This window comes from Syngnathus acus, chromosome 10, assembly GCF_901709675.1.
Source record: "Syngnathus acus chromosome 10, fSynAcu1.2, whole genome shotgun sequence".
Taxonomy (NCBI): domain Eukaryota; kingdom Metazoa; phylum Chordata; class Actinopteri; order Syngnathiformes; family Syngnathidae; genus Syngnathus; species Syngnathus acus.
The window spans coordinates 2,653,334-2,679,257 of record NC_051095.1 but is presented as its reverse complement, the minus strand read 5'-3'; the positions used below and the strand labels follow the sequence as shown (position 1 = coordinate 2,679,257).

Here is a 25,924-nt window from a genome sequence, read left to right as displayed (position 1 = left end):
TGCGTATCACGAGACCCGGAAGCGAGTGTGAGTAAAGCATCCCATTTGGCCACGCCCCCTGTTGGCCTCCTCTCATCAGCATCACGAGAATCGGCCGCCCCGCCTCGCGACGTCAAACTGCTCCCGCTGGCTGGCTGGTTGGCTGGCTGGCCCACATCTGGCCCCGCCGGGACACGCGTTGTGGATATATATACATCTCAAAATCTTTTGGGTCGCTATGTCTGAGGTTCGGAAATTCACCAAGAGGCTGAGCAAACCCGGGACGGCAGCGGAAGTCCGACAGAGCGTGTCTGAGGCGGTGAGGAGCTCCGTGGACCCGGTGGTAAGCAAAAAGATTTTTGTTGTCTTTTTTTCTTGCCAAGCTAATGTTCCCCTATTACACCAAGAGTGAGTCATAAGCAGCACATTTTTATGTATGTTTTTGTCAGTTGTACGTCGGACTTTAAAAATGTGCGTTGGAGTACAATCGAACGGACGGGAACAAAAATGTCCAATACATTAAAGTGCATTGAAACACAACGAATGTCCTCCAATCTTGTGCAGCTTCTTTTGTCCGCCGGTTGGATTGGACATTCCTGCCTCGTCATGTCTGATGGACTCAGCCACATGGTGCAGAGCACCACTGCGTGACCATGCACTCATTCATTCATACGTCGCGTTTTTTTTTTTCTTCCCCCACATGTGTTTATAGCAGCCATAGCTTGCTGCAGTCATGAGGGGATTAAGTGGTCAGTGTCTTGAGGTAATCTTAGAAGAACCCTTCTGGCCCAGAACTGTGACTGGATTTACTTCCACTATGTGTCAAAAGCAATGCTTTGGTTATTGATCCCCTGGGAAGTGCACCCTTTTGTCTTCTGCTGTAGAGCGTAGTACCGGTGTAGTAAAGTTGAGCTACATCAAGTTGATGCACGTGTGCATGTGCTATTGTTTGATTTGATATGACATGAGGTTCCCCGGGTGCAGTTTTGAGGAGATTTTGTGGGAATTCCCTGAAGCGTACTTCCTGTGACATCAATGGCTTCTCTTTTTGCCTCTCGGGGACATTTTTGTGGCCTGTTGCTATGCCTAGTCATGCCATTTGTGTTTCCGGACCAGGGTTATGATATTTTAGGACTTTTCATTATAATTAATTTTCTATTAAGTTTTTTACTCTTCTTTTTTAAATTCAGTTCGTTAGGTTTGTTAGTTTTTTAGTCTATTAGTTTATTTTCTATTACTTTTAGTATTTGTTAGATTTTCTTTTTTTTTATGGGGTATTTTTTTGGGTGAATCATGACATTCACCGGGCACTTACATGTGTCCGCATGCACAATGAGATTCATTGTACAAAGTGTGTCAGAAATGTTCCAGGACTGGTAACAGTCAAAACTCCACACGATGCAACAAATGAGATTTTGCTGGTGTTTTTGTTGTTGCTGCTGCTGCTCATACACTGACTCGCTCTTTGGCTTGTTGTGGCGGCGGAGGTTTGTCTGGCATGCTCATCTGCTCACTTGCTTGAACACGCATGTTGCCGCCCTCTGAAAAAGCTCCCCTGATATCATCTTCAAATCTGTGCATGGATGAAGAGTGCCCTTTACATTATATGCTGCTTGTTTAGAAAGAAGTATGGAAAGAAAAGTCTAAAACTCTTTTTTGACTGCACCCCTCCCTCCCCTGGACCCATCCGCGTCTTGCGTGTAACATGATCTGGCCTGCTGGTGCTGCTCAAAGCTGGCCCGTGACTTGCGGCTCTGCGGTTGAGCTTGTTGCACATGACAGGAAGGAGAACTGCTGCTTTTGGGCCCGAGCGTGAGCGCCGACCTCAGCAGACTCTTGCTGTCAGTGTTACTAACATGTGAAAAAGCGTGGAAGCGTTGGGCTGTTTTAGAGTTACTGTCTCAATTGCCCAACCGAAAGTTTTTAACTGATCTTCTCAAAGTCAAAGTCTGCTTTATTGTCAATTTCTTCACATGCCAAGACACACAAAGAAATCGAAACTACGTTCCCACGGTGACAAGACATAGTACACAATATACATACAAGTAAACAACACACAAAAATAAAAACAAGAAGGCACAAGCAATGAATAAATAAGAGTGATGAATAAATAACAAATAAACAAATAACATAATAAATAAGATATTCTGATTAATATCGTGTTTGTGAAAACTTAATGAAGTAGCAAAACCCACCGGCCATTTTGCTACTCGCTGCCGACTGAAAATGACATCACAGTTTCCCAGGGCTCAGGTATCAACCAATCACGGCTCAGCTTGCAAACATCACAAGATGAAACTCGCAGGTGAACTGTGATTGGTTGTTACCTGAGTCACTGTGATGTCATTTTCAGGCACTTTATTTGACAAGGTTGTTTTTTTTTTTACATTAGAAATCTCAAAAAGTGGAAGTTATAATCTCTTCCTGTGTTTCATTGTCTCCTTTTTCATATTTCAGACATGAACCTTTGTTGTGACTTGAGGGCAGATTTCAAATCTTAACACAACTGTCTTGCCTCCCCCCCAGGAGCAACCCAAGTTCATCGAGCCTTTGGACTACGAGGCCGTGGTATTCCAGAGAAAGGCTCAGATCCACAGCGACCCCCAACGAGACCTGCTGCTGTGCCCCGTCGACGATGTTTCGGTGATGTCTTGTTTCTGTGAGCCAGGAAGAGGCGTTGTCTTACAAATTAAATAAAAGCGGCAGCGGATGGCAACCAATGTGGCACGAGGGAAAAGCTATCGACCTGACTCTAGCCATACGCTGCTAAAATTCTCAAGAACTGCAGTAAATGAGCCTCGTCTGTACGGAAAATGACATTCGTAATAACGTTTTGGCTCCATTGTGTACAATTGTGGAAATCGTGCGTCTACCAATGAAGCCGTTTTTGCTCCAAAACCAAACATAGAGTTTGCTGTTTTGGAGTCCAAATTGGACCAAAGATTATTTCCAAACTTTCTTCCAAACCTTTCCAAACTCTAAAAGAAGGTCCAACGCGACGCAGCCAGACAGCACATGTGTTTTGATTTATTCCGAAAACTGCTGTGACCCAGAAACAATTTTGTGACGCTTGTACTTTATGTTTTCCACTCACTTGGTTTGTGTGTGTGTGTGTGTGTGTGTGCTTACACGCAGGAGTCCCAAATATCCCGACAGAGGCGAACCGTGGTTCCCTCTGTGCCCCAGAATGCAGAGCGGGAAGCCGGGAGTCTGTTTGCCAAAAAGGTACCGCGGCGCTAACTCGTAAAATGTGCGCTAGCGAAGAGACCGGAAGTCAAAGAACATGACTTGACTTTCAATTATGGGGATTGAAGTAAAGCGTTTGGCATTAGTGAAGCTTTATGAGTCATGTGGGGCAGGATTTTCAAGTTGTGTGATTTTTAGCAGACGTCTGCCAGGCTCTGTTAAACAGATCCGTCTTTTCCTTGTCATCCGCTCGACAAGGCGCTATTAAAACTGACTTAGGTGAGCTTCCCCTAACATATGCAAGGAGGCCCTATTTTCAACAGCGGCCCGGCAACAACAAAAGTTTAGTCCCGGCCTGTTTGTCACTGTCAAAGGGCAGAATTTTCCTGCTCCCGTTATTACGTGTGTTTTTGTTTCTGCATCCGCCAGTGCATCACCATGTACAAGACCGACTGGCATGTCATCAACTACAAATACGAGGCCTATTCTGGTGACTTCCGCATGTTACCGAGGTGAGGTGGCGAGGAAGTTGGCTTGGTGGTTGTAGCTTTGAGTTCAAGTGAAAGCTGAGAGCGCTCTCTCTCTCTCTTTGTTTCCGTAGCAAAGGCCTGAAGGCAGACAAGCTAGCGGCTCACGTGTTTGAGGTCGATGAAGATGCCAAAGACGAGGTAAGAGGAGGCGGGGGGTGCAGTCGGACAGGGCCGACAAACCAGAAGCCCTCTGTTAAGGTTCTATAAATAGCTCTTATTGATCCTCCCCCTTGTTGCCCTCTGGCCGGATGCGCATGGATTTGGACGGCGAAAGGCTTTAAATTGGAGAAAATAAATGGGATGGCCTCCTTGTTTCAGCGTACGGGTTATACCAGTTTGGGATTTTTTTGTTTCGTTTCAGATTGAATTGTTCTTTAAAATCGGTATTTCTTAGAGCAATTGGATTTTTATTTTTTTGAAAATTCTGAAATTCTATTTTACATTTTTCTTGAAATTTTTGTCAAGTTTTATGTGTTTAAATATATTGGTCAAAAGCAAGATTTCACTAGATATTGTGTAATAAAGTCAAAAACAATTCTCAAGTTTGTTCCACAAGTTTGACCTATACAAGATTGCATAATACAAATGTTCCCACGCATTATAAATCCTAACTACGATGTTTTGGAAAAAAATCCACTTACTTGTTGCTGAATTTATCCCTTAATTCATAAATATTACTGTGTATTATTATTATGATGTCATTATTATTATTACTACCTAATGTGCTACAGACAAAACAAGGTCCTATTTGGGAGCAATCCATCTAGAAACGTTTATTTGCTTATCTGATTGAAAAATACTCAACATCTTTTGACCAGTGTAATCCAGATTTTTTGTCTTCCAATTTTTAATCCAACATAAAAGTGCGCTGACTTTTGTTTGCGGCAGGACACGTCGTCACTGTGCTCCCTGAGGGGCGGCATCATGAAGCAGGGCTGGCTTCAGAAAGCCAACATTAACAGCAGCCTGTCTGTCTCCATGCGGGTGAGTCACCGCCGGCCAAACGCTAAATCACAACAAACCTTACGCCGCAATCGTCATCCTTACAGGTGTTCAAGAGGAGATACTTCGACCTGTCCCAGCTCCCAGACGGCTCCTACATCCTCAACTCGTATAAGGATGAGAAGCACTGCAAGGAAACCAAAGGCTCCATCTACCTGGACTCGTGCATTGATGTCATTCAGGTCGCCGGAGCCATTTTCTTTTTTGACACAAGGGCCTTGGAGTCTGCTTCTTATCACGCGTGTGGTGTGGTGCGCTGCCAGAAAGCTTTTTCTTGGATGAGGCTACTCACGAGATGGATGGGAGGAGACTCGTTCAGGCTAATGGCTCCGATGGGAAAGCTTGTCATTTATTCCTGGCTACTTGCGTGGATTAACACCCACCGCCCCGACATCTTTCATTTTAGCTGTTCATCTGTAATATGAGTGTAAATTCTGTCCCCTACACCTTGATAAAATGATCCCCCCCCATTTCAGAGCCCTAAAATGCGGCGGAACGGCTTTGAGCTAAAGATGCAAGAGCGCTACAGCCACTTTCTGGCGGCCGACAGCGAAGCAGAGATGGAGGAGTGGGTGGCTACCCTCAAACAGGCCCTGCAGAACAGCAGCGAGGCCTGCCAGGAGAGGAGGAACGGAGGGGAGTCCCTGGACGGCTCCTTGGGTGAGACGAGGCCCCTCTAGCGCCGCCACTGGTCACACAAATGGAATTAAAAAAAAAAACGTTTAAATACAAGGCTCCATTTACCTGATCTGAACATTCGCTAAGAGCGAGACCTCCGACAATTTCATTGGTCCACTGTGACATGTTTTCCAATTTCATTGGTCAATTTAGCGAGGCCAACCGTAAATGTGTTGACGATGTGAAGCTCGTTAGTATAAATCCAATAATGAATAATGATCACAGTTCAAAACTCCAGGTTAAACGCAAAAAGTAGCAACTTGATTGCTCTTAACAAAATTACTTATTTTTTTTGTCTTATAGGTTAGTATTATGCTAAATAAAGGCCATGAATTAATATAAAAGACAATTTATTGACTTACATGACATTTTGACTTGCAGCTTTTCAAGCTCTACAACCACTTCCCCAAATTCTCTAAGGATCATAAATTAAAAAACAACAATCATCCAAACAATTCCGTCTTCATCGCTTCGATTTTTTTATCCTCCATGAAACAATGAAATGTAAACACGTGTAATTGTTCAGCCCTACAAGAAATGAATATGGAGTCCTCTTAATCTGTTTCATGACTGACTGTGCCGTCCAATCAGATGATGACACAAGCAGCCAAGGCAAAAGTGAGAGCCAGCCAGAAGGTCTGGGGAGGAACTTACAACCTGAACTCACAAAGGTACCGAAATAGACAAATAAATAGTTTGGGCGCGGTTTGCATTGTTGGTTAATTGTTGTTGTTGTTTTTTTTAAATGTCTTCATAATACTGACCTCTTTGAAACAGATTCCAGAACTGCTTCATTTGGTTTCCTTTCAACCTGTTTGTGTGTGTAGTATGCAAGAGAGACGGACCAGCTCAACAAGATGAACCGGAACGAAGGCAGGCAAAAACTTTTTTCCCTGGACCCTGAGACACAGGTAGAGGGGATGCTCGCCCCGTTATTTATTTTATTGCTCGTAGCTGATCTTTTCTCCTCCTCCTCCTCTCCACAGAGGCTGGACTTCTCCGGCATCGAGCCGGACGTCAAGCCGTTTGAGGAGCGCTTCGGTCGCCGCGTTGTGGTCGGCTGCCACGATCTCACCTTCAGTCTCCAGGGCTGCGTTAGCGAAAAGGGCGACGGCGTCCTCACCAATGTGGGCCATTACTTTTTTTGCTTTATTTATCTCACTTGGCTCTCAGCCAGAAATTAATGAAACTCTAATTCGATTCGAAAATATACTGTCAATTTTTGACAAAATGAAAAGATTTTAAGTGGGCCTGAAAGGTGAACAACCCTGAGCCTTCCCTCTGCTCATTTGCAGGTGGAGCCCTTCTTCATAAGCCTGGCTCTTTTTGACATTTCCAAGAACTGTAAGATCTCTGCCGACTTCCACGTGGACCTCAACCCGCCTTGTGTGAAGGAGATGTTGAGCGACACCGCCGGCCAGCTCTCGCCTTGCTCGGATTCGGAAGGAGGCAGCGGAGGAGGAGGCAGGCCTTTCATGAGCTGCGACTCGGGAAGGGGCGACTGCCTGCCTGTTCTTCAGAGAGTGTCGGAGGCACTGTTGCGTTTCCCGACACAGGTACAAACATGCGTAAATTGTTCAAGGCAAACATGGTGACATCTTTCTTTCTTCTCTAGGCAATTTTTTCAGTAACCCACCCCCATGCTGATATCTTTCTGGTGGCCCGTGTGGAGAAGGTGTTACAAAATGGCATCACCAATTGTGCCGAGCCGTACATAAAGACTTCTGACATCAACAAGGTCTTTGTTTACCCTCAAATGCGTTTAACTGCGATTTGTATTCGATTCTAAGGTGCTCTAGATGATAAGGTGAGGCCTCAATGAACAGATCTATTTTTAGAAACTTTCATGTATTAGATGCACTGGGTCCTAATTTATAATATAAATGAAGCTTCAAGATGCTTCCTGAACCAGTTGTATTTATCCAGCCCTTGAGATGGCACTCTCTTCAGTAAATGTCTGAAAGCCATTTCTTAAATCCCTTTCTTCAAAACAACAGTGCCATCTAGAGGAGTCAAAAAACACAACTGGTTCATGAAGCTTCATTTTCCCACCACAATGAGCGCAGCGAATCAGTCAAACTTGATTTAACTTCGATTCGACCATGACCTAATTCTAAGGCCACCGTCGATTTTAAGGATGCCTCGTAGTCTGAAAAATAAAAATATTCACCACCGATTGGAACGTATGTCGCCCTCTGTGTCACGCCAGACCGCTCAGAAGGTCCTGAAGGCGGCTAAACAGACATGCCAACGCCTGGGCCAGTACAGGATGCCCTTTGTTTGGGCTGCAAAGTAAGACGTCAACAAATTGCCAAATTACATGACCACGAGGCCCATCAATAAGTTTGAGATGAGCAAAGTTGCCACTATGTGTCACCTCACCAGGCAGGTGTTCAAGGACGCTCAGGGCAGTCTTGACATGGACGGCAAGTTTTCGCCACTTTACCGCCAGGACAGTGGAAAAATCTCCACAAATGACATCATCAAGCTCTTGGCTGACACCAGGAAGTGAGTCATGGATAGTCCTGTGCTCTTTTAGCTTTAAATATCATTTATTCCCTATGCATATCTGCCTCTTTTTTCCCCTTTCATTTTTTTCTTGGTTTTGGTTCTAGACCCGACAAGAGCAAGCTTCAGACAATCCCCGGACAGCTGAACGTCACCATTGAGTGCGTCCCACCGGACTTTTCAAGTATGTACTCCTTTTCTCAACACACCGCGAGCAGACTCTTTTGCATCGGGATAATCTTTTATACAGACAAAAAGCTTAGTATGAGAGGGAAATGCAGATAAGACGGTTCGCGGTTCTTGTCACACCCTCGTCCGGAATGGTGCAACGCTATCTACATTGAGGCAGCAGTGCACTGCTGTTGTGTTATTTTGTCTCTGACACAATCTCCGTCTTGAGAGGGAAGTTGTATGCTGAACTTGAAAACTGTTTTCATTGTTTAGAATGCATTTATCATTCATTTATCTACCTATTTATTTATTACGTATATTTATATTTCTTTGTATTTATTCATTTTATTTATTTTTATTTACATTTCTTTCTGTGTCATTTATTTATTTATTTTTATGTCTTTCGATCTTTTTATTCATTTTTTATTTCATTCTACAGCTATTTATTTATTTACTTATTTAATTATGTTTTGACCTCCACGGAACATGCAGTTAAATTGGAATGTCTGACCCTCAAAAAATGTGACACCCCCCCATCATAATGTGGAGGACAGAGTCACAATAAGAAGCAATTACGTTGTGCCAGGCTTTGGAAAAGGTTTTCACACCCACCTGATCTCATCTGGAATACGTTTGAATTCCAAGCTCCGCAATTTCTATGAGAGAATAGCGACACGTACGCGATTCCCGACGTTGGAATGGAAACAAAACAACAAAAGACATGAAAGGTGTTGTAAATGTTTCCCTCCTCAGACACGGTGACGTCCGCTTACATTCCCGTGAAGCCCTTCGAAGACAGCTGCGAGCGTGTCTCGGTGGAAGTGGAGGAGTTCCTGCCTGAGGAGGCCAAGTACAACTACCCCTTCACCACCTACAAGAACCAACTCTACGTCTACCCTCTGCAACTCAAATACGACAACCAGAAAAGCTTCACCAAGGTTTGCCCTTCTCGCAATAAAACCTCCTCTGTGAAGATTCACACGGATGCTTTACCTCCGCTAGGCGAGAAACGTCGCCATCTGCGTGCAGTTCCGGGATTCAGATGAAGAGGGCGCAACCCCCTTGAAGGTGAGCGCCGCCGCCGAAAGCATTTTTCTTGCTGAATTGTTAAAGAAAACAAGCTAAGAATGCAAAAGTGGCAAGTCAGCATTTCCCTTGAGGGGCCAACAATGATTAAGAGGGCAAAATGAAGGCTCACTGGTGGTTCCTTCTCCATGTCAAATTACTTGCGGGTGGAAACTGCCATCAAAGCACGGTGAATTGTTGTTTGTACTCGTCTCGGTTTTTTTTCTGGCCTCATGTACCGTGATGGTATGAAAACACTGGCGCATAAGATACGAGGCAGCATCCGAAGCCCCGCCCCTTACCCTCATATCGAAGCAGGTAATCTGGCCTCCCATCAGACTTCTTATCACCACGCAAGTCTTGCAATTTTTCTATGCTGGTACTAGACAACATATTCCCGGTACATCTCTTCCGTCTTCTTAAATCGGAAGACAGAAGCTTCTTCTAATTCTGTTTTTTATCCGTGACGTTCTCCCAGTCAACCCAATCACAATTAAAAGCATGTTATTGATTCATTCAGTCCGAGCCGTAAATTCTCTCACTCGCTCAGTGAAGTGTTTTTGTGCTTCAGTGCATCTACGGAAAACCAGGGGACTCTCTCTTCACCAGCAGCGCTTATGCTGCTGTCCTGCACCACAACCAAAGTCCAGAATTCTACGATGAGGTGAGATGCTTCTGAGAAAAAAACAAAACAACCCACACCATTTATTATGCCTTTGTATGAGGAATTAGAAAGGATCTTTGACCCTCAAATTCCCTTGGAACTGCCATGCTGTCGCTGAGATTATCCAATTAATCTGTTTTACTGTGAGCACACACACTCGCACATGCATGGAGTGAAAGAGTGAGTCGAGATAAGGCAGAAGGCCCCTTATGGCCCCAAAATCAAATGGATTAAGATCTTCAGACCCCCCCCCCCCCCCTCCACACACACCGCCCCACCCTTTGCGCCATGACGCTGACACGCACGTAAACGCACGATTTACAACCACGTGCTTCAAATCATGGGAACCAAAACAATACTTAGATTTTTTTTTTTACAATACTTACAAAGATGTGATGAGTCTAAAGTCTCGCGGAATCCCGACTCAAATTGTTGATCTCTGTTGTCACGCCGTATTTCTTGTTTTGCCTCCATTTCTCCGATTTGCTGCCCCCTTGTGGACATTGCATAGCTCTGTGGCAGCTGTATAAAATTTGAACTTGGGTGGGGAGGGGTCTGACTCCACCCCTCACCCCACCACACGGAGCACACTTTTGCACGTGTAATGCCTGCTCATCACAGCAGTGTGTGTTTTTGTGTATTTTGTCAAGTGTTCTCAGAGTCTTTTATTTGCAATTTGTATTGGGGTTTTTTTTCAAAATTGAAATTCAATAGGTGCCAGTACAAGCCCATATTTCAGCCCAGGGTACCTGACACTCAGTGCTCAGCTGTAACTGGAAAATGATACACAGGTCAAGATGGAGTTACCTGTCCATTTGCACGAGAAGCACCACATCCTCTTCACCTTTTACCATATCAGCTGTGAATCCAGCAGTAAGAAAAGAGAGGCTGTGGAGTCTCTGGGTAAGTTCTTTTTAGAATGATTTTGCAATTGTTGCCGTTGTTCATCATTTCCGTGTGTCGTCAGTCGGCCACTCCTGGTTGCCTCTGCTGAAAGACGGCAGGATGCAGTCCACAGAACTCCAGTTACCTGTCGCTGCGACCCTGCCCGCCGGCTATCTGGGTCAGGACACCAGAAAGGTTTGTGGCAAAAAAACACACGGCCACATTTGCGTCTTGCTCATTTCTAAAAATAAATTGTCAACAATCTGCACAGTCCCATCCAGATATCAAGTGGGTGGAAAATGCAAAACCACTATTCAAAATGAGAAGCCGAGTTGTCTCGACGATATACGCTCAGGTGAAAGACTTGCTTCTTCAAGGACCTACATTTACATCCACTCTAAAGACACTTGGGTCAATTCATGGGTTGTTGGTCTTGGCTCAGATTTCATTGTTATTATGACCCAAGCAGCCTTTCTGACCCAGCAATTGGCTTAAATGTACCCAAATGAGATTTTTTTTTTTTTGACCCAACAGTTTTTAGAGTGTGGCAAGAAGGACATTTGATGGTTTGCTATAGTTTGCGCTTCCCTCCACAGGACCTTCATCTCCACAAATTCTTTCTGCACTGCCAACTCATGAAGAGCACCTCAGAGGACAACCGGGCGGAGCTTATCAAATACCTAAAGGTCAGACTCTTGTTGTGAATGCGTGCACTCCGGCTTCTAGTTTCACCATCTCTCCATCCTCAGTGCCTACACGCCATGGAGACGCACGTTATGGTCCACTTCCTGCCTACTGTGCTCATGCAGCTCTTTGAAGTTCTCTCAGCAGCCGCCAAGGAAGGCCAAGAAATTGCTGTCAACTCTCTCCGGTCAGTTCATCGCTCGTTTGCGCGGAATGCGTCCGTGCATCGTTTGATAATCCGATGGCCTCCGTCCCTGCAGCGTCATCATACATATCGTATCCAGGTGTCACGAGGAAGGCCTGGAAAACTACCTGCGCTCTTTCGTGAAGGTATGGCTGCTCTGTGGACGCAGAGTGTTCAAGACGTTAAATGTTTTCTTTTTTTGGCGGGGGGGGGCTTTCTTCTCAGTACGTGCTCGCCCCCGGGAGTGCGCCATATTGCCACGAGGTGCTGGCCACGGCGGTCACCGCCGTTCTTAAGCAGACGGCAGATTTTAACACCAGCAACAAACTGCTCAAGGTGAGAGCTGTTGTAGCAACGTTGACCAGCAGGTGGCAGACTCGTCGCATTGGAAATCCCTTTCTCACAGTCGACCCCATCTTTATCTGCAGTATTCTTGGTTCTTCTTTGAAACGATGGCTAAGTCAATGGCCCAGTACCTGCAAGAGGACCAGCGAATGAAGGTGGATAAATAAAAATAAATAAAGGAGATAAATCCTGCCTCTCAATTTGACACAATCATGCTTCCAGATGCCCCGAGCCCAGCGCTTCCCGGACACTTTCCACCAGGCGCTGCAATCCCTGGTGCTGTCCATCATGCCTCACATCACGATCCGCCACACGGAGATCCCCGAGGAAGCCCGTTGCGTCAACCTGAGCTTGGCCAATTTGATCAAGGTACGCACGCGGCTTAGCGACACACCTCCTCCTCCGAGCGCAGCTTCACGTCATCTTTTCGCTCCTCAGAGGTGTCTGACCTTCATGAACCGGGGATTTGCTTTTGGTTTGATCAACCACTACATGTGCCACTTCAGCTTCAAGGATCCCAAGGTACACCTGCGCCCAATCTCTCGCAGCGAACATGCGGCTCGCCAACACCGCTGTCTCCTCGCAAGGTGCTGACGGAAATGAAGTTTGACTTTCTGACGGCGGTGTGCAACCACGAGCACTTCATCCCACTCAACCTGCCCATGGCCTTTGGGCGCACCAAGCTGCAGAGGGTGCAAGGTAAGCAAAGAAACATTCCACTCGGGTTGAAAGCCACGCCCCTTTTCCTCACCCGCATCCCCACAACGAGCTATTAACAGTCTCGCTCGCCTCATGTCTTTTGAATGTAACACAACAAAATGGAGGATGCTTTTGTTAACGCAACAAAATGGAGGATGCTTTTGTGTTTTAAACGGCCACCAAATGCAGCCAGCGTCTCATCTCGATTTGATCTCAATGCTGCATGGATTATGAAACCCTTCCCCAATTTTTTCATTTGTACCCAACACCCTTGCCGTCTGTGTTTGTTTTTGTTTCTTGCTTGTGGTCAGATTTTATTCCGTATGCGACGGAGCTTTTTGGCCCTGTAGGTAGGTGACGTTGACGGCGCCGTCCTGCCGCCGCGCGCAACCAACTCTCTGCACCCCGCACTCTCGCCTCCATTAACCCTCGCTCGCCGAATGCTGAATCGATGCTTTTTGCCTTGTCGAAGAAATGAGCTTTGCTTCTGCGGGAATCCGCTCACACTCCAAACAAATCTATTTTGTCTGCACAGGGGTCCGACGTTTACATGACTGTCGACCAACTGATCATTTCATAAGTAAATGAAATGAAATCAACACATTTAATATGTCATTTTTCAATGATGAGAGTTTTATGAACTTATCTGTGCGCTTTGCATTTTGGCCACCGAGTCTACATGCTTCATTGTTTCGTCCAAAAACAAACCCACACATTCATTTATTATTATTTTTATTTTTTTTATTGCTTTAAATTACTATTTATAAATATTTATTAATTAATATGTACTTTTTAATATTATAATATGTATTTATTTATTTTGATTGGATTAGATTTTTTTATATGAAGCAACTACCTATAATATTTTAAATATTGTTTTAAATCAGGGCCAGTGGTAGTTCTGGCACGGCTCAAAAACGCTTAATGTCGGACTCTTCTCTCCATGTTCAACACATCGGACTTTTGTTGTTAGCCTGAGGTTTTATCTCAAAGTAGCTCTGCCCCGATGACGTCTCACTCTGGCTTCGATCTCATTTCCAGCGGGTGCTTGATTTTTCCTGGATGCACTTGCCTGTTCTGATATTAACGCAGCATTTTGGCCTTGCACACGATTGCTTCCTTTCTTTAGATTTCTGCTCATCTATGCTGTTTGCTCAGCGCAATCTTGTGAAATTATACATTTCCTGCGTCAGGAAATGTATAATAGAGCTGAATTCTTCTTGTTGCATTGTTTTTATGTGAGGGGGGAAAAAAACAACAACATTAAGAGGACTTGCACATAACTTCTTGAAAATGTAGCCTTTGCTAAATGCTTACCACACTGATTTAGTTTTCAACCTGAATTTTCACCTGCTTACCATCTCTGGGCTCATCGCAGATCAGAGTCTGGAGTTCAGCCTGACCGAGGAGTACTGCCGCAACCACTTCCTGGTGGGCCTGCTCCTCCGAGACGTGGCTGCGGCCCTGCAGCTGGGACCCGAGGTCCGGCAACTGTCCGTCGGCACGCTCAAGAACCTGCTCATCAAACACGCCATGGACGATCGCTACACGGCCTTCAAGGTCAGGCTGACGGAAATCAACCTCACCCTCGTTTCTACTTTTGTCAATGTCTTTTTTTAATTTCTTATTTCAGAACCAGCAAGCCAGGATCTGCTTGCTCTACCTGCCGCTGTTTGAGTTGCTTTTCCAAAACCTGACGCAACTGTCTGCCCAGCCGCACATTCCCAACATCAGCGTGAGTTCAAAATGGATCCCTTCAGAACCTTTTAAGCTTATTTATACAAAGCGCACATGCCGCTCGTAGGGCTCGAGAGACGACCTCGTGTCAAGCTCTTCAACGGACAGCAGGAGGACCAGCACTGCTCTGGAGAAAGACCACAGTGAGTCGATACCGGGGAAAGCAACCGAAGGTATTCGGACAATGTTCGTTTATTTTGGTTGCTGATAGATTTTGTTGTCGTTATCAGGCCTGCCCGTCCTAAACGGCCATGTCGTGAGAAGGGAAGACTCCAGAGGATCTCTGTTTATAGATCCTGGGACGCCAGATAGCATTGACGTGAGGCCCTAATTTTTTTTATAGCTGCTGTATATGGCGTTGCCCCAGCAACATCTAACCTAGCTTTGTTTGAGACGAATGACATCATTTATTATTATTTTTTATTGCAGTGCTGTTAATCATCAATGAAACACACATAGACTCACAGGCAATGTTTTGAATATCATTTATAGTGTTTTCATTTGCATCTTAGCTTCTGTTTTCAGCTGAGCTTAATGATTTACTTCAACATAGAATTTGTTTGTGCAGCTGCAGAGACGAGGCTCTACCATGAGCAGCAGTCCCGGGCCACCCAAGAGCAGACTTGGCATTTACGAGATCAAGGGCCTCCTGCTCACCTTTTTACACGTAGCCAAAACCTTGTCAGAAGGTCAGCGACGGGCGACACGCCGCACAAAGAGACACGCTAAAAATAACCACGAAACGTAAACTGCGAGTGCTTTTTGTCCGCAGACACTCTCATGGCCTACTGGAACAAACTTAACCCTCAAGACGTTATGAATTTTCTCAGTTTGCTTGAGTGAGTAGCTCCTGTAAACCAACAAGAACGTAAACAAAATGAAATTGCGTCGCTAAAACTGCACGTACTTGCATCGCAGGATCTGTCTGGTTCAGTTTCGCTACATCGGCAAAAGGAACATCAGCAGGTGAGATGTCATCGTAAGGCTTATCCGCAAAACCTTATTTCTAATTTAACCCATTTTATTTTTTGTGTGCTCTGTCAAGGAGTCAGGAGGCGTGCGCGTCCAAGTTGTTCTCTCCTGACAGAAAGTCGCAAACAATGCCGGCCATACGCTGCAACCGAGCCAGCGTCATCCAGAACAAAATAAACCAGTTTGGCACCATGGAGGCCTCGCTCACGCTCAACATAGGTGACAGACGCAATGGCGTCACTCTAATTTATTTGCTACGCCTGTGTCGCACTGTGATAAGATCCAAAGCAGTGGAGGATAGAAAAGTGATACGTAAGCAGAGCAACAGGTTGAAGTTCATGCTGACTCATGTTTTCCGCACATTCCGTGCTGCTGATTAATTGCTGCGTCGCACTTATCACATGGGATGGAATTTGTGCGGAAACCAACCATTCAGTCTGGAACAAAGCTTCATAAAGCCTTTTGAGTAAAGCAGAAATATTTTTAGAAATTAAAAATACAATAAAATAAATAAATACATTAAAAATCAAAATAATAAAATAAATAGTGTGATTTGCACCCCCCCCCCCCCCCTCAAATATTGCAATTTAATATCTGAACATCAGATGTAGCAGACCTAAATATTTGGTTGGAAAGGTTAAGATTACGTAAAAATAAAGGCAAGCAGTCTCACGGTTAGAGTTGTTAACTTAGTGATCACTTTGATTTGTAGTCTTTCAAACGTGTTTGTGCATGTGTGCGTGTTTCAGGGACGGGGGCCTCCGAAGCGGAAATCCATCACCAGGCTCTGCTTGAGGGCAATATTTCCACCGAGGTCTGCTTGAGTGTCCTGGATGTTCTTTCGTTTTTCATCCAGTGCTTCAAGGTAAACACACACACACATCACATCGAGAGCTGTTTCTAATATTTTGCCGGTGGTCTCGTCAGACCCAGCTGACAGACAGCGACGGCCACAACGCTCTGATGAGGAAGGTGTTTGACGTTTACCTGACCTTCCTCAAAGTGGGCCAATCGGAAGCCGCCCTCAAGCACGTGTTTGCTGCGCTGCGAGCCTTCATGAACAAGGTCGGCTCCGAATGTCGCTATCATTCGCTACCGCTCGTATGTTTTGAGACGCACACATTTAAAAAAATAAATAAAAATTGCCCCAAATGCTCTCTTGTCAGTTCCCCTCGGTGCTGTTCAAAGGTCGCGTGACCCTTTGCGAGCTTCTGTGCTGCGAGGTGCTCAAATGCTGCGTTTCCAAGATGGCCTCGCTGAGGGCCGAAGCCTCGGGGCTGCTTTATCTGCTTATGAGGAACAACTACGAGTACACCAAGAGGAAGACCTTCCTGCGCACGCATCTGCAGGTAAAACCCGAGCGCCAGGTTTGCATTTGACCCGGCCACTTTTCTCCTTCTCTCCTCTTCATCTCTCGCCAGATCATCATCGCGGTGAGCCAGCTGATCTCCGACGTGGCGCTCAGCGGCAGCTCGCGTTTCCAGGAGTCGCTCTCCATCATCAACAATTTTGCTAACAGCGACAAGGCCATGAAGGTAGCCGCTAACGCGCCTCTCAGCAAAGTAATCTGATTACTTTGCAACATCACAATGTGTCAAATTGAACATTTATACCCCAATTTAGTTCATTTGGAAGTAATCAGGATAGCAACTAAGTTACTTTTTGAAGGCAACTGATGATGTCAGCGTCAATTCCTTTAGTCCACAGGGTTCCCCTCCGAAGTCAAAGGTCTAACCAAGCGCATCCGTACGGTGCTGATGGCCACGGCCCAGATGAGGGAGCACGAGAAAGACCCGGAAATGTTGCTGGATCTGCAGTACAGCCTGGCCCGCTCCTACGCCAGCACCCCCGAGTTGAGGCGGACCTGGCTGGACAGCATGGCCCGCGCGCACCTGAAGAATAACGATCTCTCCGAGGTCAAATTGCGTCTTGTGTACTTCTGCAACGTTTCTGCCATCCCGCTCACATGGTTGCGATTGTCTCCACAGGCGGCCATGTGCCACATTCACGTGGCGGCGCTGATTGCCGAGTACCTGCACAGAAAAAGTGAGACGAAATGCCCACTGAAAATCTTTTCAAAAGGTCATTGTGGCGTAACGAGAACTTTTTTTTTTTTTTTTCCTTTTTGCCTTGGCTTTCCAACGGAAAGAGTTGTTCGCCAGCGGCCTCGCCGCATTTAAGAAGGTGACGTTTAATATTGAGGAGGAAGCCGCCATGAAGGAAGACACGGGGATGCAAGACGTCTATTACACAGAGGTTCTTTGACAAATCGCCGACCGTCTTGGAATGAATCATTTTGATTTGCCGCTTCTGGTCAGGAAGTCCTGGTGGAGCATCTGGAGGTTTGCGTGGAGGCTCTGTGGAAGGCCGAGCGCTATGAGCTGATCACGCACATCGCCAAACTGGCCATCCCCGTCTACGAGAAGCGCCACGACTACGAGGTAACGCAACGGCAATATTGCGGCATGTCGTCGTGTACAAAGTCCCGCCCATGCAACGCAATCGCGTCCTTGCAGAAACTGAGCCGACTGTACAACACACTGCACAGAGCCTACAACAAGGTCATGGAGGTCATCCAATCAGGTCGCAGGCTGCTCGGGACCTACTTTAGAGTTGCCTTCTATGGACAGGTGAGTTGCTTTTTGACTCCGCCTCAAACTGAATTAAATGCTGCAACAAAGTGCCTCACAAAAACATAACCAAATCAAACTACAAGAATTACAAACATTTTATACAATAAAATAATATAGCTAATATAAAATAATATAATATCCATACATACACTCCTCACCCCAAAAGAAAGTTGTGAACTTCACTTGACTGAATTGGTCAATGTTTCTTGCTTTTTGCACAACTTCCTGTTCTCTAACAAGAAGCGCAACAGCAGGATTTCAAAACATCAACTTCTTTATGTAACATTACAGGATGCCTTTTTCAATCAATTTATTTTCCTTTTCACTCGCTCGCATTCTACCACCGCTTTAAATTTCGTTACATCTCCAATCCAGTGTGCGTTTTTTTTTTTTTTGCGCAGGGCTTTTTCGAGGAGGAGGACGGCAAGGAGTACGTCTACAAAGAGCCCAAACTCACCGGGCTTTCCGAAATCTCCCAGCGACTTCTGACGCTCTACGGGGAAAAATTTGGGCCGGAAAATGTCAAGATCATTCAAGACTCCAACAAGGTGCCTTCGTAGTTCCTCGCCAGTTAGGTCCCTCCGAGAACACGTCGTCATGCAGCCCTCGTTCCCTCACAGGTGAACCCCAAAGATCTGGACCCCAAGTTCGCCTACGTGCAGGTGACCTTTGTCAAGCCCTACTTTGAGGAGAAGGAGGCGCCGGAGAAGAAGACGGATTTTGAGAAGTGCCACAACATCAATCGCTTCGTTTTTGAGACGCCGTACACGCTGTCGGGCAAGAAGCACGGCGGCGTGGAGGAGCAGTGCAAGAGGAAAACCGTTCTCACAAGTACAGTACAAATATCGACTTAATCAGGGCGTGGATGTTTGGTTTGAATGCGCCGTCTGCATAAGTGCGCAAATGGCTGCATGGCCATTAGCCCGCCACCAGAATCTAATTAGCATTTTCCCCGGGAGACTTTTGTTCTTCCTATCTGTTGTTTTCCTAAACTTGATTACGCCAAAGACCCTCTTTTGGATAGATAGCGCGTGACTCTGCGCCTCTCTCGGCTTCCCTCAGCCGTCAACACCTTCCCGTACGTAAAGAAGCGCGTGGAGGTGATCGGCGAGAAGCAGGTGGACCTGCGGCCGGTGGACGTGGCCATCGACGAGATGAGGTCGCGCACGGCCGAGCTGCGCAAGCTGTGTTCCGGTGCCGAAGTGGACATGATCCAACTACAGCTCAAATTGCAGGGCTGCGTCTCCGTGCAGGTCAAACGGCTCCGCCGGCGTCAGCTCGGGGCGAATCGTCGCGCGTTGACGCAGGTTGTTGTCGTTTCAGGTGAACGCCGGCCCCATGGCCTACGCCCGAGCCTTTCTGGATGACAGCAAGCCCAACCAGTCTGGCAAGAAAGTGAAAGAGCTCAAAGACATTTTCAGGCAAGTCACCCAGCAGATGGGTCACTCACTCATTGTTAATTCTCTCGTGTAACGCCAGAGCTCCAACTTGGTGTCGTGGAGCCACGCCAGCATCTCTGGTCCCAGGCCGAAGAGGCCGGCCTCCGAGGGTGGTCTATATAGGGGGCAGGTGTTGATGATGTGGTCGGCTGTCTGCTCGCGGTCTCCGCACTCGCATGCCGCACTGTCCGCCAGTCCCCACTGCCGCATAGACGTGTTGAAGCGCCCAACACCAGTTCTTAAGCGGTTCAGTGTGGTCCACTGCTGGCGAGGTAGTTCGTCTCCTCCTATGGCGCCGTCTCCTGGTTCCCAGACATAACGCTGCATGAGGGAGGGGCCAGCTGCCTCCCACTCCTGCTTCCAAGCTGCTGCGAGCCAGGCATCTCTGGAGATGTCTTCAGGGATGGAATTGAGCATCTCCTGTGCTGCCATGTTGTAGGGGTGGCGTGCCTTGAGTCTGCTTGGTGGAGCTGGAGTTGTTGTAGTGTTGTGCAGGATGTGCCAGTCGTTAATTTTTGCCTTCCTGGCGAGAACGAGGGTGGCAGCCTGTCGCCGAATGTTGGCTATTCCCGCAAGGACAGGCAGGAGGGACACAGGGGTGGGTTTCAGGCATCCTGTTATAGTTCGGAGGGCGTTGTTAATTGCCACATCCACCAAAAAAAAAAAAAAAATGTTAATTGCTCCTCCTTGTTTGTCGCATTTTCCCGTAGGCGTTTTGTGGAAGCCTGCAGCATGGCTTTGGATATCAATGAGCGTCTCATCAAAGAAGACCAGTTTGAGTACCACGAGGGTCTCAAGGCCAATTTCAAAGACATGGTGAAGGAGCTCTCTGACATCATCCACGAGCAGGTAACGCTGGGCCTCAAACACCTTCCAAGTATCGCCGCTTGGAGCGGAGAGAGCTCGAGCAACAGTGCAGAAAAGACTCTGATATGTTGTTTTCTTTTCCCTCCCCTCCTGGTTCCCCTAAATTTATTGCAATGTCACCAAAGTCATGGCAGGTTTGTCCGTGCGCGCGATTGCAATCATTTTTGCAGTCTATGATTGACACATCACTTCATCCTCCCATGTACCAAGAATAACTGGTCTAACTCGACTTTTCTTCCCCCACCCCCCTCTTAACTGTGCTAACCGGCAGCTTTAAGGAAGACAGGTAAAATAAGATAAAAAGTGCACCAAAACATTGCACTTGTAAAATGCAAATGTAAAATTGAACTGCAACGACTCATACATCAGACAAACTGGATATAGAAAATATATGTATATACATGTTCTGTATGTAGTTTATATGTCTAATAGATATATGTATACAATTTTTGTATATATGTAAGGGCTACATATACAAATATATATTAAAAAAAATACTTTCAATGCACTATTGTGACTTGAATATTAACTTCACATCCACGTTTTCTTTCACTTTTGGTTGTAGATCTACCAGGAGGGCATGATGCGCTCGCTTCTGCAGAACTCCCTCAACGTGTTCCGCGCCATCAGCGGCACCTCGGCTGACGCGCTCGATTAAAAACAATACTAGGACGCAAGGCTGCACCTTGGCCGGATGCAAGCCGTGACTGAATGTAAAGCAGCATGTCGAGTTGGAGTCATGCTCAGATGCACTGCTTTGTTTTTCCCCTTCTTTTCAAATGACGCCACGTTACAGGACTGCCTTGTGTGCCGTTCAGATCTATGCAGGACACCATTTTGCTTCACATTGACAAAGCTGCAAACACGCCTGGACTGCTATTCAACAATTTATCTGCCAGTCACGTAAACACACGGGTCATGTTTAAAGAGTGTCTCAAGTTGCTCGTGCAAGACTGGGCTCGTGGGAGAGTTACAGGGGAGCTTGTATTTTATGCTATTCTTAAAACGGTATTTCACAAGTGCTACACTGAAAAATAGCCATCAAGATGTACATAAATTGGTCATCACTATTTCATTCTGTGTTTGTGCTTGTATTTATATTTCTCACATATTGATTGGACTTTGGAGACCAAGTGTGGTCATTGCCTTATTTTTAACGCATTGTATACAGTAGCGAGCTGCTTGTCACGTGTGTTCCTGTACAGGCTTCCCCTCCCCATTAAAGCGAATCAAACAAAAGCCTTTCTTTTCTTCTCAGAACAAGATGCCAAGTGGCTTGTTAAATTATTTTACAAGTTTGATGCTTATCATGACAGGGTCAGGATCTTTGTTCGTCTTTTTCCTCTCACCAGACTTTTAAATGAATCCATTCCCCATGCAAAAATCCAGCCAGTAAACAAAACCCGAATAAAAACAGAATAAAAATGCATATTAAAAAAAAAAAAAATCGACTAAACATTTTAGTATAGCCACAATGACAACGTCAAATGCGGTTTCAATCACTGCGTCTTTTCCCCCCCTCACCAGACTTTTAAATGAATCTATTCCCCATGCAAAAATCCAGCCAGTAAACAAAACGCGAATAAAAACAGAATAAAAATACATATTTAAAAAAAAAAATAAAAATGTACTAAACATTTTAGTATAGCCTCAATGACGTCACATGCTGTTTCAATCACTGCGGAATGTTCGCAAAAATGCAATTCTTGGCATTGCGCCTGTGTGGGCGGCGTAGTTGGGAAACGAAGCGGATGAACAAGCCGTCACTTCTCGCGCACTCCCACCGCCTGGCCCTTCTACGTGTGCTTTTGCCTTCCCGTTTTCCTTCTTCAGTCCCTCGTCGACTTTAAATCGGACAACATTTAAGGAGCGAACAAGTCCCCCGAACAAGACTCCGACGTACGAAACATGCGGCAACAACATGAGGAAAGCGTGTGTTTCATTTTGGCCGTCGTCTTCCACTCGTCCCTGCCGATTGCGCTGAGTCAAGCAGGTAAAACACATTTGAAATGTCGGCCACATATATTGAAGCAAAATCTTGACATCGTTTTCTCGCTTTTTGAAAGAAAGTAACGCGTTTATGCTATCAAAAGTTTTACAATTGACACACCTGGTATTGCGCACTTTGCCGTCCTAGCCTGAACGAGGAAAACATCCGTCATGTTTCCTTTGGCTAACAATTTGATAAGACGTGCTATAAAGATTGTTCATGTTCCATTTCTGTCCCGTATGAATACAGCCCCTGTCAAAAAGCGCGAGAAAAAAAATTCAATTTTCTCATGCGGTGAAACAATCTCGGAGTCCCCCGAGCATCTGACACTTCCTGGATGAGAAAAACATCGCCAGAACATTCCTGACTCACTCGATCTCACGCCATCCCCATTTCCAAATTGTTTGCCATCTTTGCTGACACGACCTAAATTGTTTTTTAACGTTTTTGCCCCCCAAAAAAAGGTCAGCTTCCTCCACCGACGGGGCTTTCGTACCTGTGGCTCGACCCGTTTACGGTGAACGTGTTTTGGCAGAGGCCCACCCAGCTGTTGGACGGCTGTGTTGTGCAGTACCGATACGGGCCGCACAATGTAAGTTGCGCAAACAAATTATGTTAAGACGCCGGCGCTGTTACATAACTCAAATGTGTGTTGTGTTATCATTTCAGTCTTGCACAGAATGGACAAATTTTACAGAGACTCTTCTGACGGATGAAGCTGACTCCTCTGGCTGGAATTTCAAAGTCCGAACCGAAGGACTGCGAAACTGCGGAAAGAGCGAGAGCCTACCCGCTAACATCGCCATTGTTGACACTAAGGAACCTCGAGGTACAAACAATTTTGAATTTTTACTATTTCGACTGGAAGCTACATCTGGCGCATTTTTCTTGAATGAAGTTCATGTTCATCATTATCCATTCATTATCCATTTTTTAAAAATTAAATTCATGTAGTATCTATCAATATCCATTCATAACGATAGCGGAAAAAATGAGTCAGAAAAATTATTGCAACGCTATCACAGTGTTGAAATTTCGTCGGAATACACTCTTATAATCATCATCTGTCATCTGTGAGGCTTGAGCTTTGTGTTGCAGCATCAAACAAACATTTTGGGTTGAACAACATATTAAGATTGATGATGTCATTGATATTTTAAGATCTATTTTTCACGTGACACCATTACGCACATTTGTAGCATGATGCTACGTGATTAGCGGTAAGTCGACATCAAAGCTAGCAGAGATGACTGGTCGACAAATCGATTGAAGACAACAACCCGACATCTTGAGGGTGTTACCTTCCACTCACTGGTTGCTTTTTGGACTTGACAGCTCAGCTGGTGGCAGACTTCAAATGTTTACACAAAGCAGAGATGACGGATTGTTCCTGGCTCCCACGTGATACCTCTGTCAACCTGACTCTCTCTTACAGGTGAGGGAAAAAATATACATGTAGAAGCAAGTGCCTGATGCATTTTTCCTCTCGTCACAGAATTTGTGGCAGCTCTCCAGAAACCATACAAAGTTTGAAGGAGTGCGAGCGGCCTTATCGCAACGGAGCGAGGGACGGCTGTTACCTGAGTGCCAACTTTGTCGCCGAAGACATCTGCATGCTCTTGAGAAGCAACGCTTCGATGCAGACGTTCAAACCTCAGCGAGGTCCGTCAACCATTCGTTGCACGGATGTCAAACGGACACAATGGAAATGTTCCGAACACTTGTGCTGCTTTTTCTCAGTGGTTGACCCCCCAAAGCTGCATGTAAGCGTGGAAGGTGACAACCTGAACGTGAGCTGGACACCCCCTGAAGTGTTCAAAGACTGCAGTTGGACCTACGAGTTGTGCTACAGCAAATGCGATGAACCCGAGGTACTTTTGGGAAAGTCAAAAAGAAAAGAAAAATCTTTTCATCCCAAATGTTTTCATCTCGTTGATGCCGATCTCCTAGAAATGCCAGAGCTCCATTCCACGCGGAGAGACGAGGCAGATTGCCTACGATAGAAGTTGCCGTTATAAGTTTCGGTCACGGGTCACAATTGGCAACTACTGCAGAAAAGTACAAAGCGACTTCGGTGAAGTTGTAGTTGTAGATGGTGAGTCAGATTTACACATTTATGAGACTAACTGAGAGAGCTGATATATATTATAATATATATATGTTTTCTATTGTGTGTGTGTGTGTGTGTGTGTGTGTGTGTGTGTGTGTGTGTGTGTGTGTGTGTGTGTGTGTGTGTGTGTGTGTGTGTGTGTGTGTGTGTGTGTGTGTGTGTGTGTGTGTGTGTGTGTGTGTGTGTGTGTGTGTGTGTGTGTGTGTGTGTGTGTGTGTGTGTGTGTGTGTGTGTGTGTGTGTGTGTGTGTGTGTGTGTGTCATAAAAAACAAAACCCTATTTTTTTAAACCACGCACACGTGTGTGTGTGTGTGTGTCTGTTTTAAAAAAAAGTTTTTTTTTATGGTCAAACACATGAACATCACACCACTCAACAAGAAACAAACACAGACAGATTCAAAGTCCATCTAAATCGAGATTATTACTGCATTGTTTTCTTTTCTGCCACAGGCAAGCCCGACGTATCACCTACAGCAGTGGCCATCGGCGTCGCCGTCGTCCTGTCTGTTGGCGTCCTTTTGGCCTGTTATTGCTTCAGAAGGTGGGACGTACGAATCTCGTGTCAAGACCAGTCTCCAAGTTGTTTCTCAAACTGGCATATTGTGTCGTCCTTGTAGGCACAGCGCCGTTCTCCTTCCCGTCATACCCGATCCATCAGGGCTATTAAAGGACATGATGAGCGGAAGCACAGAGACTAAAGTAATGAGAAAAAGATTTGAATCCATTGTGCTCGAAAGAACCAAAGCACTAACTTTGTTCTTTTTGTTTTAAGGCTTCCACAAATTTATACACGCCTGTGCCAGAAGCCATACAACCGTGTAGAATTATGGCACCTCATGAAACCATCACCCCCTGTAAAGTCATAAAACACAACCGGCAGGATGAACTCCCGTGTTGACGAGAGGCTCAAACGGTCCAAGTCGGACAACAAGGAAATGGATGGTATCATCCTCAAAGACTACTTACTCCCAGTCAGGGCATAGAACGGCGGCGTTGTTCCGCACCATAAGTGGATTTCTTCGCAGCCGTCATGTTTGACCGCTGTAGAAGGAGGAAGCAAACACAAAAAATCTGCTGAAAGAGTTTACATGTGGACAAAACACACTCAGAGACAAAAACAAGAGATCTTCAGAGATTTGTCGTCGGTGTCTGTCCAACTTGCACTTTGACTTGATTTGTTCAACTCAGGAAAGAGTTTATTGACATTTATATATTTAAATGGTATCACTGTACACAACAAATTGTAGTCTGCCTTTGTATGTGAAACACTGATCAGCTAAAACAAACTACAACGTTCAAGATAATCGGACCTGTCTTAAGCCTGTTATCTTGCTTATGCATTGCACCATCCACCGTGCTAGAGGTTCAAGGAAACATTGTTTTAAAAAAGAGCTTTTGCAAACACATAACTTCTAATACTTACACGTTTAAAGTGCTTTTCAAAGTAATAATCAACTTTGCAAGTGCATCTCTGAAATTAGTATTTCATAGGTAATATTTATTTATTTTTTGGGGCTCTTTTTATTTTTTTAATGTTCTGTATTGAAAGCACATGTTTTAAAGTTGTCAACGTTTATGTATAAATTGTGAATCAAC

At 45.5% G+C, this 25,924-nt stretch overlaps 3 protein-coding genes and 1 long non-coding RNA gene across 7 annotated transcripts in view; 3 read left to right on the top strand and 1 right to left on the bottom strand.

Moving 5' to 3' along the window:
• LOC119129646 (C-type mannose receptor 2-like) overlaps positions 1-25,924 on the top strand; it is a 902,042-nt gene that overhangs the window by 111,657 nt on the left and 764,461 nt on the right. The gene's annotated exons all lie outside the window — the stretch shown is intronic.
• Positions 90-21,467, top strand: dock11 (dedicator of cytokinesis 11). 2 transcript variants are annotated; one of them, XM_037260143.1, is made up of 54 exons: positions 90-322; positions 2,506-2,622; positions 3,115-3,204; positions 3,595-3,677; positions 3,767-3,833; positions 4,584-4,679; positions 4,745-4,879; positions 5,174-5,357; positions 5,967-6,046; positions 6,203-6,286; positions 6,362-6,502; positions 6,671-6,931; positions 6,991-7,113; positions 7,585-7,667; positions 7,761-7,883; positions 7,991-8,067; positions 8,808-8,992; positions 9,057-9,122; positions 9,691-9,783; positions 10,575-10,686; positions 10,751-10,863; positions 10,940-11,023; positions 11,265-11,354; positions 11,418-11,539; positions 11,613-11,682; positions 11,762-11,872; positions 11,965-12,036; positions 12,104-12,250; positions 12,320-12,403; positions 12,469-12,580; positions 12,892-12,930; positions 13,959-14,140; positions 14,214-14,315; positions 14,385-14,460; positions 14,548-14,636; positions 14,886-15,006; positions 15,090-15,156; positions 15,236-15,283; positions 15,363-15,508; positions 16,039-16,154; positions 16,217-16,354; positions 16,456-16,638; positions 16,711-16,824; positions 16,990-17,205; positions 17,278-17,335; positions 17,439-17,545; positions 17,608-17,730; positions 17,806-17,919; positions 18,324-18,470; positions 18,543-18,753; positions 18,985-19,175; positions 19,246-19,343; positions 20,072-20,210; positions 20,794-21,467. In XM_037260143.1, exons 1-54 carry the CDS (start codon positions 218-220, stop codon positions 20,884-20,886), a joined length of 6,228 nt encoding a protein of 2,075 aa, XP_037116038.1. In that variant the 5' UTR covers positions 90-217; the 3' UTR covers positions 20,887-21,467. The 2 variants fall into 2 exon arrangements, with proteins under 2 accessions (XP_037116038.1, XP_037116039.1); XM_037260144.1 differs by lacking the exon at positions 12,892-12,930.
• Positions 16,205-22,713, bottom strand: LOC119128287. The gene is made up of 2 exons (XR_005098971.1): positions 22,339-22,713; positions 16,205-17,322 (listed from the first exon to the last, which is right to left on the bottom strand). It is a non-coding gene; the product is annotated as an uncharacterized LOC119128287 (long non-coding RNA).
• On the top strand, positions 22,019-25,924 carry LOC119128161. Of its 3 annotated transcripts, none has more exons than XM_037260366.1 (10): positions 22,019-22,221; positions 22,683-22,810; positions 22,888-23,047; positions 23,554-23,653; positions 23,714-23,880; positions 23,959-24,089; positions 24,169-24,307; positions 24,776-24,869; positions 24,946-25,027; positions 25,101-25,924. In XM_037260366.1, the coding sequence occupies exons 1-10, from the start codon at positions 22,137-22,139 to the stop codon at positions 25,224-25,226; spliced, it is 1,212 nt and encodes a 403-aa protein (XP_037116261.1). In that variant the 5' UTR covers positions 22,019-22,136; the 3' UTR covers positions 25,227-25,924. The 3 variants fall into 3 exon arrangements, with proteins under 3 accessions (XP_037116261.1, XP_037116260.1, XP_037116259.1); XM_037260365.1 differs by having other exon boundaries at positions 24,169-24,313; XM_037260364.1 differs by having other exon boundaries at positions 24,169-24,318; positions 24,778-24,869.

What these genes read in the sequence shown, in the direction of transcription:
- dock11 (XM_037260143.1), top strand. Translation starts at nt 218, where the DNA reads ATGTCTGAGGTTCGGAAATTCACCAAGAGGCTGAGCAAACCCGGGACG. An exon ending in GGCAAAAGGAACATCAGCAG is followed by an intron (nt 15,284 to 15,362) that starts GTGAGATGTCAT and finishes TGCTCTGTCAAG; the next exon opens with GAGTCAGGAGGCGTGCGCGT. An exon ending in GAGTTGCCTTCTATGGACAG is followed by an intron (nt 17,920 to 18,323) that starts GTGAGTTGCTTT and finishes TTTTTTGCGCAG; the next exon opens with GGCTTTTTCGAGGAGGAGGA.
- LOC119128161 (XM_037260364.1), top strand. Translation starts at nt 22,137, where the DNA reads ATGCGGCAACAACATGAGGAAAGCGTGTGTTTCATTTTGGCCGTCGTC. An exon ending in TGACACTAAGGAACCTCGAG is followed by an intron (nt 23,048 to 23,553) that starts GTACAAACAATT and finishes TGGACTTGACAG; the next exon opens with CTCAGCTGGTGGCAGACTTC. An exon ending in GACGTTCAAACCTCAGCGAG is followed by an intron (nt 23,881 to 23,958) that starts GTCCGTCAACCA and finishes GCTTTTTCTCAG; the next exon opens with TGGTTGACCCCCCAAAGCTG.